The 14,972-nt window shown below is 35.3% G+C and overlaps 1 protein-coding gene across 2 annotated transcripts in view; it reads left to right on the top strand.

Annotated features, from left to right (window-relative positions):
* The first annotated feature begins 6,905 nt into the window (after positions 1-6,905).
* Positions 6,906-14,972, top strand: part of LOC145296078 (uncharacterized) — an 86,879-nt gene continuing 78,812 nt past the window's right edge. Inside the window, exon 1 of one of the 2 annotated variants that reach the window (XM_080142214.1) lies at positions 6,906-7,144. In XM_080142214.1, coding sequence (XP_079998340.1) covers positions 7,108-7,144 — 37 coding nt within the window. In that variant the 5' untranslated portion in view covers positions 6,906-7,107. The remainder of the gene's footprint in view (positions 7,145-14,972) is intronic. The other variant, XM_080142215.1, reaches the window with a different exon arrangement.

Below are 14,972 nucleotides of genomic sequence, written 5' to 3'. Positions count from 1 at the left end.
TGGAGGCCAAAGATGTGGGGTTTATATAGAAATAAGCAGGGACACCCGACGTTGCCCAGGATTGAATGATGATCAACGAATGTTTCACACTCCCATATTTTTTATCGTCACTAACATCAATGAACTCACCCATTTTACAATTAAATTGATTGATTGCCTGCTCTAGTTAAGGACCCATCACGGTGCACCAGGAGAAAGCTTCACATGCCTTCCCGCAGTGACTTAGTCCACAATACATTGTAGTCTACATTGCACTGTAGAAAACTTACTATTAATTTTATTAATTTACTTTTATATATAATAGCTTGAATTAAAGTTTAAAATGTAAAAGTCAAATCTCATGCTTCAGTGTGCTCTTCAGTCATGCTTTCGAATGCGTGCCGGTCATATAAAAGAATCTACTGTAGCTTTTATATGCCCATATTTACTGGTTGTACAGTGATAATGGCTTGAATTTAAGTTTAAAATGAAAAAAGTCAAGTATCATGGTGCAGTTGTGCTTTAAACAGAAACATTCATTTCGAACGTGCCCCTGTGATATCAAAGAACCTTCTGTGGATTGTCGGGTTTTTCGGACTGTGTGGCAAAAAAACTTCTCAAAGGCACTTGTGCTGTTAGGCTGTGTAAGGTGCTAACTTTGGTCAGAATCGCCTGTTCCTTCTTGCAACAGATTATTTCGATTATCGATACTTATTGAAGACATTCCGATATAAAACCTGTCTAAGAACACTGCCAGGCACGTAAAGTACCTTTGTGTGAAATTTCATAAAACTCAGCCCAGCTGTTTTTAAGTCCATAAGGAATGAAGTCACACACACACACACACACACACACACACACACACATGCAGTTGTTTTTGTATGTTAGTTGTGAGTAACAGAATAAAATACCTTGGCAATATCCAGAAAGACAATATCAACAGTATTATGCTGATGAACCATTCTTTCATCACAAGGTTTTTTTTTTATGTGGAGGGTCACCACTTATCAAGGCCTAAAGACCACTCAAGGATAAAGGTTAAATGCTAGGTAGGTGGTGAGACAATACCAATCATGGTGGAACTTGGGTAGGGCTAGATTATCTAAATGGATAACTCAATAGGAAATTATTCACATTAGACTTGAAGACAACCACGTTATAGTCAGCCAGGAAGCAGACAATTGCATTCCACAGACGGACAGTTTTAGGAAAAAAACTCTGTTCATGGAATTTTCATTTAGTTCTAGGCACAGATAGGGAGTGAAATGGAATAATTTCAGATGTGTGTCTTGTCTGTTACTAGTATACACGACGAGCGAACATATACTATACTGTCCCCCTCTAATGAGGAGGTTATGCCTCAGAGGATGGTATTATAACTTACAAATCTATACTAAAGTACACCCTCCAAATGAGAAAGTAATGCCTGGGAATATTGTATCAAGATGAACAAACCTATACTATAATATACCCCCACGAAAAAAAAAAAAAGAGGAGGAGATAATGCCCAAGAGGAATGGTCTAGTGACTAGAGACCTCTAGAACAGATACTACACCACCGCCACCACCTTCATTACCAAATAAAAGGAGGAGGAAACAACTAAAAGGATGGTATCATGATAATAAAACATGCTACACTACTCCACACCTCGGAGAAGGTAATACCTGGCAATATGGTCTCATAAAAACAATTTTTTTTTTTTTTTTTTTTTTTTTTTACAAAGGAGTCACCACTTATCAACGCCCTGTGACCACTCGAGGATAAGGGTTAATGATTGAACAGTAGTCAATGGGATAATATCGTAGTAATCGTTAGTAGAAATTTGGTAAATTGGATTACTTAAGAGGACGGCTCATCAAGAATTTCTTTACATTGGACTTGAAGACAACCATATTGTAGTCAGCTGGAAAGCAGGGAAACGGAAGAGAGTTCCACAGGCGTGCAGTTCTACGAAAGAAACTTTGTTCATGGAATCTACGTTTAGGTTTAAGCACAGATAAAGAGTGGGGGAAATTATTGATAGTGGTTTCAACTAGACAAGTGTTTATATATATTATTCCTTAATTGGAATTTTTTTTTTTATTTTGAGATGAGCATTTTATGTTAATTTTATTTTTATTTCGGACTATTAGTCCACCTGACGAAGGCCAGAGGAAGTTGGCCGAAACGTTGTGAACCAATAAAAAGATTTAAAAAAAAAAAAAAAAAAAAAAAAAAAACAACTAATAAAGATGAGACTAATAGTCCGAAATAAAAATAAAATTAGACAAGTGTTTCTCGTGACAGTTTGGCGAGGGGAGACCATAGATTCAAGCTCAGACAAGAACTTGCCATGAAAATAACAATAAAACAGAAGCTCGCAACGTCTCTTCTGTGGGAAAAAGGTTGCAGGGAAGAGAAAAGGGTACCCCCCCCTCACTCCAAATATAAAAGATAATCACTGGGAGGATGTTATCATAATCGCAAAACAGATATTACACTAACCTTCCATAAAAGGGGGAGATAATGCCTTGGAGAATGGCATAATGACAGCAGAACAGATACTCAATGCCTACTCCCCCCCCCTCAAAGAAAAAGAAGAAAGAAGAAAGGTAATCTCTGATAAAATGGTATCATGACCACAGACCAGATAGTACAGCACTCTCCAAAAAAGGACGAGGTGATGCCTGGGAGAATGATATCATGAAAGTAGAACCGATACTAAACTACCCCCTCTCCCCAAAAAATGTGCATTGAAAATAATAATACAATATATAGTAACAGATTCAGAAAAATAGACACCAAATTTTTATCATTAATAGAAGTAATAGAATAATTCCGGTTTCAGACAGACAGATATCAAATCTCCATTAGTACCTATTTACTATGCCTCCCCACGGGACAGAGTTAGACATCAGGGTCGTTTTTTAACGTGGAGAAAAGGTGCAAAAATAAAAATTGTCTCAGTCGTGAAGGATTTCTCCTCTAACGAAAGAGAACAAGAAATGGAAGTGCAGCATCTGAAGAACAGATACTACACTTTGATCTTGACCAAAACAGACAGATATCAAATGTCTATTTTTAATAGAAGTAATAGTATAGTTTCGCTTTCAGACAGACAGATACCAAATCTCCATTTGTAATAGAAATAATAGTATAATATCGCTTTCAGACAGACAGATACAAAATCCCCATTTGTAATAGAAATAATAGTATAATATCGCTTTCAGACAGACAGATACCAAATCTCCATTTGTAATAGATTTAACAAACACATGTACACAAAAATTTTCTTCAAAAATCCTTGAAGATAAGTGTTGATGTAATTGATGGGTTGTCCATTTAATGATGAAAAACATTATGAGCGGATTGAAAACGACTAATTGAATTAACAGAATTGGATTATGCGGTTTATGACAAGAATTTGTTGACTTTAGATTTGAAGATGAAGCTGTAGCATGCAGAGAAGCAGTATCGTCCTAATTTCTTCAGCAGTAGGGAAATTCTTGGAAAGAGATGTGTGCAGTAGAGTAGACTCTAATGGTATGGTCACATTGATGAGAGTTCTTTGGTTAAAAAATGTAAGACATCTGAGGTAGCAGGTTCAGTCCACAGGGGAAGGCCGAAGAAAACATGGGAGGAAATGATAAAAATGCACCCGGAGGAAAGAGGGATAAATAAAGACCTGACCAGAGATATGTTAGTTCGAAAGTCAGATTTTAAAGGCTTGATAAATAAAGATCTAGATAAGGCAGGAGAAGCAAGGATAGTAGCATTTGTCATATACAAAGCTTTTTACAAGATCTGGCCTGAAGGTCTTCTCATGAAAATTATATTCATACGATACTAGCAATAGCTGTGGAAATTCTACAGGGGACTCATTCGTATGTAATATATTGATGTTAGCATTCTATAGATGTTCAGTGTAAATGCAGACGCTCTGATATTATTGTAGCTCTTTTGTTAAAACTGCAAAAGTATTTATCCAAGCTAGCACGAACACCTGGCAAAGCCCAGTCGTAAAGTATGCTTAAAATGATATTTTAATTCTTGCAGATTTCGTATATATTATTATAAAGTTAATGTTCTATCAATTATTATATATTACAAAGTTGCAATTTCAAAATGAAAAAAATATATTCATAAGTTTCGATTTCGATTATAACTGATGGCACTCCAGTAATCTATTTCTTTTAAATAAATAATTTTATAAAGAATTCTTCATAAGTTTTGGTTTCGGTTTTGATTATGGCAGAAGGAACTCAAGTTTATATATATATATATATATATATATATATATATATATATATATATATATATAAAATATATTTTAGTCATCGACATACAGTCCTGTTTCGTTGTATCACAACTCATCAGTGCCGCTAGACTACCACCTATCCCAAGCCGAGGATCGAACCTAGAACCGTCGTGATGACAGTCGGCAGTTCTACCCCTTGACCACGGAAGCGGTGCCCGCAACTAATCTGTCCGAATGTCTATTTTTTAAATAAACATCCGTCCGCCACTCGTAAAGTGCTCAAACGTTTGTTTGTAAACAAACCGCAAGCTTCGCATTTTTCAGCCAAATTAAGCAGCGAGTGAGATTATTTACGATAGTGCTCTACCCAAAGAGGGGGGGCTATATATACTCAAGTTTATATATATATACACTCAAGTTTATATATATATATATATATATATATACTCAAGTTTATATATATATATATATATATATATATATATATATATACTCAAGTTTATATATATATATATATATATATATATATATATAGAGAGAGAGAGAGAGAGAGCGAGAGAGAGAAAGTAAAAATGGTAATTAGTAAAAACCTGAAGAGAGTGCTCAATACTATTGCAGAGCAAATATATATATTTTTTATTACCGTTAGTTACATATGTTTCGATTATCGAATCATATCAACGATCCAGTAACTTTATCAGACTTCATAGAAACGATTCGGTAATCAAAACATGTGTAACTAAGCAGATAAAATGGTAATATATATATATATATATATATATATATATATATATATATATATATATATATATATATATATATAAACCTGTAGTTCCTTCAGCCATAACCAAAACTTATGAAGAATTCTTGGTAAAATTATTTAGTACAAGGACTGGAAGTACATAACAATTAAACGACCCGGATGTAAGTGTGACACAGAAAATAACACACACGCTATCGTATTAATATATAGATTACTGAACGAATACTTAATATAGTCAGATCCTTAGAAAAAAAAAATCCAGATTGTTCTCGATGGCCGTATTAGATTTTCTAATGTATGCTAAAACATGGGCCGAATGTCCACTAATTAACGTTAAAATAAAATAAAATAAAAAATAAAAATAATAATAAAAACAAATGAAAAAAAAAAAAGAATACTGAGAAAATGTTTCTGGTGTACGTATCGATCATGGAACGAAACTGTCATATTCCAAAAATTCCGTAAATTGATCAAGTAATTTTGTTTTTTTATAAAGAAAACCATTTTTGAAAGATTTTAAGTGATTAATGTGAAGTCGTTAGCATTACAAGGCTGATCTCGCAATTGTGCATTATTGTGAAGTTATATGCCATTGTTTTTAGGATGGTGACGTGAGACAGTCCCTCTTTGCTTACTCATCGAATTTTGTTTTCTTTGTTATAAATAAAACCACTTGAGCAATTAACGTAATTTTTGGAATATTATATTTTCGTTCTGTGACGAGTACGTCGTACATCATAAAGATTTTTCTGTATTTTCATTTTTATTTTATTTATTTATTTTATCCGGTTGAATTATAAAGAACTGTCGATACTTGTACAGTTTAATCAAGACATTAAAAAATGAAAATATCGAAAAAAGGTTATATTGTACGTATCCGTTTTCGAGAAAAAAAATTCGGTGCTAATGCAGAGAGTGATCCCCGCGCTATTTTTAAATCGTATTTCCAAGCTTAATTAAAGTTTTATGATATGTTGTTTTTTTTTTAAATTCAATTGTAAGGTTAAAGTACAGAATAGGTACAAAACACCATCCCCTCCCCATGTTAAGAAAAGCTTTTTAAATAATAACGTAATTATTTCAGCACGGCACTCTCTGCATGGCATGAGTACCAAAAATTCACTTAATTTGATCGAGTAGTCTTCTTTTTTTTTTATAGCGGAAAAACACGTTTCCATGACAGCACGTTGAAGGCAGACATCTTGGATTTTTTTCTTAATTTTTGTTTGGAGTTTACAACCGCCACGAGGAGATAACTCCAGTTATCGCCGACACTCCCTCCCCATCTTTAATACTAGCTTTTCTTCCTAAAAATCGAACCTTTTGTTCGGTATCATAAGAAATTGTTTTTTCGCTGTAAAAAAAAAAAAACAAAACTACTTGATGAAAAATTTTGTTTTTTCAGAGAACTTCATTCCATAACGAATATGTACAATTTAAACTTTTTTCGATATTTTTTAATGTCTTCATTAAACTGTACAAGTACCAAAAAAAAAAAAAAAAAAATGATTACTACTAAATTGAATGATTGGAATGTGCAGAATTTTAAGTCGACCCAAGGGAAATAACTGAATGATATTTCCGGATTTTAAAAGTTTCTGAAACTACGACTTTAACATAGACGCCATTTTTCTACAAAGTAAATGTTGCTGGCGAATCAAATAGGAATGTATAAATATTTCTAATGTATACTAAAAACATGGTTTAAAAAAGTAACACCAAGTCCACTTCAATCTACATGAAGTGGGCTTCGTTTACGTGACATAAACAGGAAATAATTTTTTTTTTTTTTTTTAAATCTCCTCAGGGTGAGGGAGGGGGGCAAATACTGAGCAGAATTCAAGTATATAATAATTCTTTTGTTTAAAGAAGAATTTTATTTTATTTTTTTAATGTGAATTGCGAATCCTAAATCGGAAGTTGGTGCGAAACTTATGTACGTCCTCCTCCGCCTTGTTTGTTATCATCGACTTCTGACTCTGCTGTTCTGGCTTTTTTTTTTTTTTTCTTTCAAGTTGCAAAAACTAATTTTGTTTTTATTCAACATCAACAACAACGTCAGCGAAAAAGCAGAGAAGGAAATGCTTTAAAAAAATAGATTTACTTTAAATCGGAGCAAAAAGACAAATGATGGATAAATTACGTTTGTTTTTCTGCGTTTTAAGTAAGTTTACGTCTTTGTTTTCATAACTTCACAAAACTTAGAAATTGCTACTTTCTCTAACGTTGTTTACGCTTTCAACGTCCTAACTTCGGCACTCGTGCAGTTTAGCACCCACAAGCAAATTAATTGTTTGTTTGTTTTTGTTTTGTACTAGTGCACTTATTGATCTGTGCTAGAATAATAACGTTATTATTTAAAAAGCCATTCTTAACATGGGGAGGGGAGGGTATTTTGTACCTATTCTATACTATAACCTTACAATTGAATAAAAAACAAACATATAAAGCTTTAATTAAACTTGGAAATACGATTTACAAAATAGCGCGGATCAGTAAGTGCACTACTGCACTAGCACTTTCTGTTTTTTGTTTTTTAATTTTTTTAAGAGAGTTCTGTAGAGTTTACAATACTTATTTAGAGACGGTACCGTGCTTAAATAATAACGTTATTATTTAGAAACCCATTCTTAACATGGGGGGGGCGTTTCTTTCTTTCTTTTTTTTTTTTTTTTTTTTTTTTAACTATTCTGTACTTTCACCTAACAATAAAAAGATACGGGGCGGTAATTCTTCTGTAGTTTTGGTACCGCGCTTTTTTTAAATTGTTTTTTTTTTTTTTTTTCGGATTAAATTTAAGTTTCACGATATCGTCTTTTTTTTTTTTTTAAATTAAATTGTTAGGTGGCAGCACAGACTACTTACAAAACACCCTCCCATGTTAAGAATGGCTTTCGAAATAATGGCGTTATTTTAGCGCGCTACCAAAAACACCGTAAAATTTGAATCTAACTTGAAAATACGGCTAATTTTTACCTAGTTTCAACCTGAACAATTTTCCTTTAAAATGACGACTTTTATAAGATTTTGGGTATGCTGAAAACGAATATCACATATATAAATTTCCCGCAAGAAAATATTTTAAAAATAGCACGGTTCCTTCTCTACATAAGTACCGTTACACAGCTGCCTCACCTGTCTGTCCTCATATTAATAATGACTTTCTGAATTTGCTTGGTTGTGTTAAACTGCACAAGTGTCCTCCTACATTCTCTTTAAAAATACACACGATTTGTGTGTTTTTATTCGATCGTGATTTAAGAATGTGACGAATATTTATACAAATATTTCTTTTTTTTTTTTTTTTTAAACGAGAATTTAGTAAGACAAATTGACTTTTAATAATTCTGTTGACGTTTTTTTTTTTTTACATGGAAGTTACTACATCAAGGCCTGGAAGCCACTCGGGATAAGGATTATTGCGTGTACAGTAATCTATGGGAGTATCGTAGTAATGGTTAGTATTGGAGATTTGATAAAGTGTCTTACTTAAGGGGGTGGTTCATCGGGAATTTGTTTATATTGGATTTGAAGACATCCAAGTTAGTCAGGTGGGAAACAGGCAAACGGAAGAGAGTTCCACTGGTGTGCACTTCTAAAAAGAAGTTTTGTTCATGGAATCTACGTTTTGGTTTTTGCACAGTTAAAGAGTGGGGAAATTTTTTTGATAGTGGTTTTAGCTAGACGGGTGTTTATCGTGAAAGATTAGCGAGGGGAGACCAGGGGTTGGAGTTTAGATGAGCACTTTTCATGGAAGTAACAATAAAACAAAGACAGGCTCGCAACATCTCTTCTGGGGGAAAAGAGCATCCCCCACTAAGCCACGAAGTCTATTTTGTACTCTGTCAAGGCAGGAATAGCTGTTTTTAGCAGCTCTTGCCCAGATGTGGCAGCAGTACTCCATCCTTGGACGTACTTGGCTTTTATATAGATAGAGAATTGCATCAGCAGTGAGATATCTTCTTGAGCGGTAGAAGGATTCTACCATTTTTCCAGCAGCCTTGGCAACACACTTGATGTATATGGTCCATTTAAGATCAGGAGTAAAGGTCAATCCCAGAAGCTTGTCAAAACATGGAGCCTCCCACGAGACGAGAGCCATCCATTTCAATTGATGCCAGATGGGGATCAGCGTTGATGATGTAAGGATAGGAGCTTGGTTTTAGATGCATTAAGTAATCAGTCACCTCTTCCCCCACTGCACCGTGCGCTCAAGATCAGATGAGAGAGAATCAGAAAGAACTTTGTCATTTACGCCTTAGATGTGTTGCCATAGATGGTCGTGTCAGCAGCATAGATGTCAACGAATGATGTAAGTATGTGTTTTGGGAGATCATTGATGTAGATCAGGAAGAGAGTTGGGCCAGGATGGACTCCTGAGGGACTCCAGCAGTAATACTGTGGGCCTCTGATTTCTGCCCATCAACAAATACTCTTATGAGCCTATCAGAGAGAAATGATTTAATAATTAAGAGAACATTTCCAGTTATACTGTAGCTGGAAATCTTGTGAAGTAGGCCTTTATGCCGTACCTTATCGAAGGCCTTTGATATGTCAAGAGCAATTGCCCTAGAAAGGAAACCTTTGTCAAGAGATTCCTTTTACAGTGGTTGCTGGCAGTCCTGAAAGCAGCTTTAGTCTCAGAGTATCTATTACGTTGGTAGCTATGGAAAAAGTGACTTCTGTGCGCGATGGCAGCAGCATATTCTGGGGAGAACCATGGCTGGTTGTTAGGTTTTTGTTGGAACTTTTTGGATGGTATGAATCAGTCTATGCCTACAATTAACCATTCGGTCAGGTCTGGCACTATAGAGGACACATCCTTTTTAAACATAGAATGCAGAGGTAGATCAGATATAAATGTATGGAAGCTATCCCAGTCAGCCGTAGAGTATCGATATACTGTACGGTGGAGAGGTACGTCTGAAGACTTATTACATTTCATTTTTATGTTAACTGATACAACCGAGTGGTCAGAAGATCCCAGAAGAGACAGGACGGAACATGAACATAGCTCAGGGGAAGTTGTGAGAAAAAGGTCTAGAAGGCTTGCGTACTGACCGGAAGTATCGGGCACACGGGTGGGTTCGTGTTTTCGATTATTTTGAACTTTTCAGCTTTAAGATGACTGCCATTAATAAAACATTGTCTTAACCAAATTAGTTAAGGTAGTGTTGCTTCAATGATAACCATCTTAAAGCTGAAAGCTTCAATATAACCACATTATTTTTGTATCGTCAAGTCTGATTTTATTGCCAATCCGGACTTAGGGTTGGTGTTTGTGTGAAAAGGCATGTTTTTACCGTTATTTTTGGTACGTGAGTTTGTTTTAGACAGAGGTACGAAAAAACTGTCAAGCATTTAAATATATAACAAATAAACGTTATCAAAGGCAATATAAGTTACTCTTCTACCTGGTTGGATAAGTTTTTAGTGTTTTTACTTCCATTCAAACGTTTATCTTGTTCGGTAAACAAGTAGTGTCGGGCGCTACGTGAGAACAAGAAAAATAGCTGCGGTGTAACTCTTACATCTTTGAAGTCTCGATAATGGCTCAAAAATAGAAAATTAAACAAAATACTGATAGAAACCCATCTAATAAATGCTAACGTGACATTTATTAGTTGTATATGTTTTTTTTTTTGTTTTTTTTTTCTTACCACTTTTTCGTACCTCTGTCGGTTGTAAAATAAACCCGGAAATACTAACAAAATAAAAGCACGGTATCTTCTCTGCATTTTTAAGTTGTCTTTTTTCGGAAAAAGGGAAGGTGCGGCTAAGGACGGTCGAAGGCCAATCCGATGACAAAATAACACTCAAGATAAGAATAATAGTCTGATAAGTATAAGTAATATAAACATTTCGTTTAAGTTTTACTTAATTAACTAAAATATCCGTAATAATTACATATTTATGCCTCTTTTTTTTCTTATTACAAAAGCAAAAAATTTTTTTCTTACCACTTTTTCATACCTCTGTCTGTTGTAAAATAAACCCGAAAATACTAACAAAATAAAAGCACGGTATCTTCTCTGCACTTTTAAGTTGTCTTTTTTCGGAAAAAGGGAAGGTGCAGCTGAGATAAGTAGGTTCAGCAGACGATCTCTGTTCTGAAAAATCTGAACAGTTAGGTCACGTGAAATGTGACCCCGGTCGGTGCTTGCTTCTACCATTATGGACCCTTTGAATGATTGATATAGAAAGCGTGAGCCAATTTTGGAAAAGTTATGAGGAAGCAAAAGCGTTTCTAAGAGAAAAAAATATTTTACAAGTGGAAGGTCTGGGGCTGGGGTGTCTCATTTGTCAAAGACAAATGACAGAAGTACAACGAAAAAAAACAACAACAATTTTTGTTGGAGATGCCCTACACACAAGGAAAGGCACAAATTAACCTCTCCGAATTGTTTTATTTACAAAAATATTTGGTACTTGTACGGTTTAATCAAGACATTAAAAAAATGAAAATATCGAAAAAAAAAAAAAAGTTTAAATTGTATGTATCCGTTATGGAATGAAGTTTCTCCAAAAAAAAAAAAAAAAATTTCACTTAATTTCATCAAGTAGTTTTTGTTTTACAGTGAAAAAAAACAATTTGTTATGATACCGAGCAAAAGGTTCGATTTTTAGGAAGAAAAGCTAGTAATAAAGATGGGGAGGGAGTGTCGGCGCTTTAAACTGAGTTATCTCCCCCTGGCGTTTCTAAAACTCCAAACAAAATTTTTTCTAAATCCAAGATGTCTGCCTTCAACGCTTTCTTAAAAAAATAAAATAATTCGTTGAACTGCTTTATGCAAACAAACATTTGAACTTTGCTGTTTAAAAAAATCTGTTTCCCTTTTTTATATTAACTTATCTTGCCTTTGGTTGCAATTATTTATTTTTTTATTTTTATTTGTTCGTTATGTTTCACTTCTTCGTTATGTTTATGGTAAGAAATGTTCGAAATTTCTTGGAATATTTTTTCTTTCTTTAATTCTTTGAATTAAAATTTTTTTTTTTTTTTTTTACCTTTAGCTTAACTTGCTTTTATATTTCACCATTTCGTTTTTTAGTAATAAATGCTTCTCTACATTAAAAACCGACCTTGTGTCTAACTCTGCCCTCGTGGGGAGGCAAGTAAATAGGAAGTTTTTCAATAATTATTTAAAAAAAAAAAATCTTTACAATCAAGTTTTATTTAAAATTAAGAAATTATTTTCTAAAATATTTTGTTTGTATATGTTTACATTTTGTTTTTAAGTAAAATTAAGAAATTAATTTAAAAAAACATTGTTTATATCCATCTTCATTCAAAAGGGTTACTTTTCGGTAGCTTAAATTAAACCCGGATCTCCAACTTCCAACACAGACCCCCACTACCATGTTTCCTTCTCAAACATCAGGGTTCTACATTCTAACCTTCCAGAGGTTGAAATCCACAGGAGACTAAACCTGACCTTTTATTTTTAAGCGGAACTGGCATTGGACAGGCTATTTCCCTAGGTGAGTTCGTAATTAAAGGATACTCTAACTTAACTTCTAAATCTGACCCCCAAGATCGCCACGGGCATGAAATATGTGCCTATATTAAAGATGGCTTTCCATGTGGTAGGGTCATCTCCAGAGAAGATCCTAACTTACCCTATATGTGCTTCCGGGTTGCACTAGCTCAAACTACTGCATTTATATTTACTCTCTATTACCCCCACAACAGTGGAGTTACTATATTTAAAAGCATATCTAAGAAAATTGACCAAGTCCTATCTGCTTATCCTTCGGCTAACATTCACATATGTGGAGACTTCAATGTTCACAACGTGGAATGTTTGACCCACTCAAACACGACCGATGATGAGGGGAGGTTCTGTCATGATTTCTTCATTGCTTATGACCTCACTCCAATTGTTCACGAACCAACCCGTGTGACCGACAATGACGGTCAGTATGCGAGTCTACTAGACCTTTTTCTCACAACTTGTCCTGAACTATGTTCAGTTTCTGTTCTGTCTCCTCTTGGATCTTCCGACCACTTTGTTGTATCAATTAAGATAAAAATTAAATATAATAAGTCTCCAGATGTACCCCTCCATCGTACAGTATATTGATACACTATGGCTGACTGGGATAGCTTCCATACATTTATATCGGATCTACCTCTGTGTTCCATGTTTAAAAAGGATGTGTCCTCTATAGTATCAGACCTGACAGAATGGTTAATTGCAGGTATAGATTGTTTCATACCCTCAAAAAAGTTTCAGCAAAAACCTAACAGCCAGCCATGGTTCTCTCCAGAATGTGCTGCTGCCATTGTGCACAGAAATCACTTTTTCCACTGCTTCCAATGTAATAGATGTATGGAAACTAAAGCCGCTTTCAGGACTGCCAGCAACCATTGTAAGAAAGTAATAAAGAACACAAGAGAGTTGTATGCTCAGTCCGTCAAGTCCAAAGTAGCTGAGCAACAGCTTGGTTCCCACCAGTTTTGGCAAATAGCAAATAGAATCCTGAACAGAAGCATGTGCTCTATCCCAACTATCATCAATGGACCTGAGGTAATCTCGTCAGCATCAGACAGCCAAACTCTTTGCCAAGAACTTTGCAGCTAATTCTACCCTTTGCGACCAAGGCCGCCAACCCCCAATATTTCCTCCTGTATCAGAAAACACGCTATGTGATATACATATATCTATACATGATGTTGCCAAGCTAAAAAAAAACAACAAAAAACATTGATTCCAGTAAAGCAATTGGTCCTGATGGTATTCCAATTATAGTACTCAAAAAACTTCAACCGAACTAGCGCCCATACTTACAAAACAGTTTATACGTTGTCTTAAGGAGAATTGCTTCCCATCACCCTGGAAAATCTCATCAGTATGCCCTGTAGTTAAGAATTCAGGTGATCGCTCATCCCCCACTCAGTACAGGCCAATAAGTCTCCTGTGCATCATGAGTAAGTTGCTGGAATCTGTGTTAAATAGAGAAGTAATCAACCATCTCAGCAAAAATAACCTTCCTAGTGGCACACGGGGTTTCCGTTCTATTAGATCTACAGCAGATGTGCTTACAGTTATATCTCATAGGATTAGCGAATCTCTCGATGGAGGCAACCTTTCTAGAGCAATTACTCTTGACATATTTAAGGCCTTTGATAGGGTATGGCATGAAGGTTTACTTCACAAGATCTCTAGCTATAGTATAGCTGGAAATGTCTTCTCAATTATTAAATCATTTCTTTCTGACAGGTTCATAAGAGTAGTAGTTGATGGGCAAAAATCAGAAGCTGACAGTATTAATGCTGGAGTCCCTTAGGGGTCCATCCTGGGCCCAACTCTTTTCCTGATCTACATTAATGATCTTCCAAATCACATCCTTACATCATTTGTAGACATTTATGCTGATGACACTACCATCTATGGTAGCACATCTAAGTCAGTAAACGACCAAGTTCTCTCTGATTCTCTCTCCTCTGATCTTGAGCACGTGGTACAATGGAAAAAGGAGTGGCTGGTTACTTTTAATGCATCTAAAACCAAGCTTCTCTCTTTACATCATCAACGTTCTGATCCCCATCTGGCATCAATGGAAATGGATGACTCTCGTCTTGAGGAGGCCTCAAATTTTGACAAGCTTCTGGCTTGACCTTTACTCCCGATCTTAAATGGAACACGTACATCAAATCTGTTGCCAAGGCCGCTGGAAAATTGGTGGGATCCTTCTACTGCTCCAGTAGATATCTCACTGCTGATGCAATTCTCTATCTATATTAGAGCCAGGTACGTCCAAGGATGGAATACTGTTGCCGCATTTGGGTAGGAGCTGCTAGAAAAGACTTGTCCTGCCTTGATAGAGTTCAAAATAGACTTTGTAGTCTCATAGGAGATGTCCTTTTCTCTTCCCTGCAACCTCTATCTCACAGAAGAGATGTTGCAAGTTTATCTCTGCTGTCTCGTTATTTTCATGGAAAGTGTTCGACTGAGCTTCAGTCTATGGTCCCCCCTCGCCAAACTTTC

This window comes from Euprymna scolopes, chromosome 16 (genome assembly GCF_053919585.1).
Source record: "Euprymna scolopes isolate OS-2025 chromosome 16, ASM5391958v1, whole genome shotgun sequence".
In the NCBI taxonomy this organism is placed as follows: domain Eukaryota; kingdom Metazoa; phylum Mollusca; class Cephalopoda; order Sepiida; family Sepiolidae; genus Euprymna; species Euprymna scolopes.
This window is presented reverse-complemented; position numbering and strand designations above follow the sequence as displayed.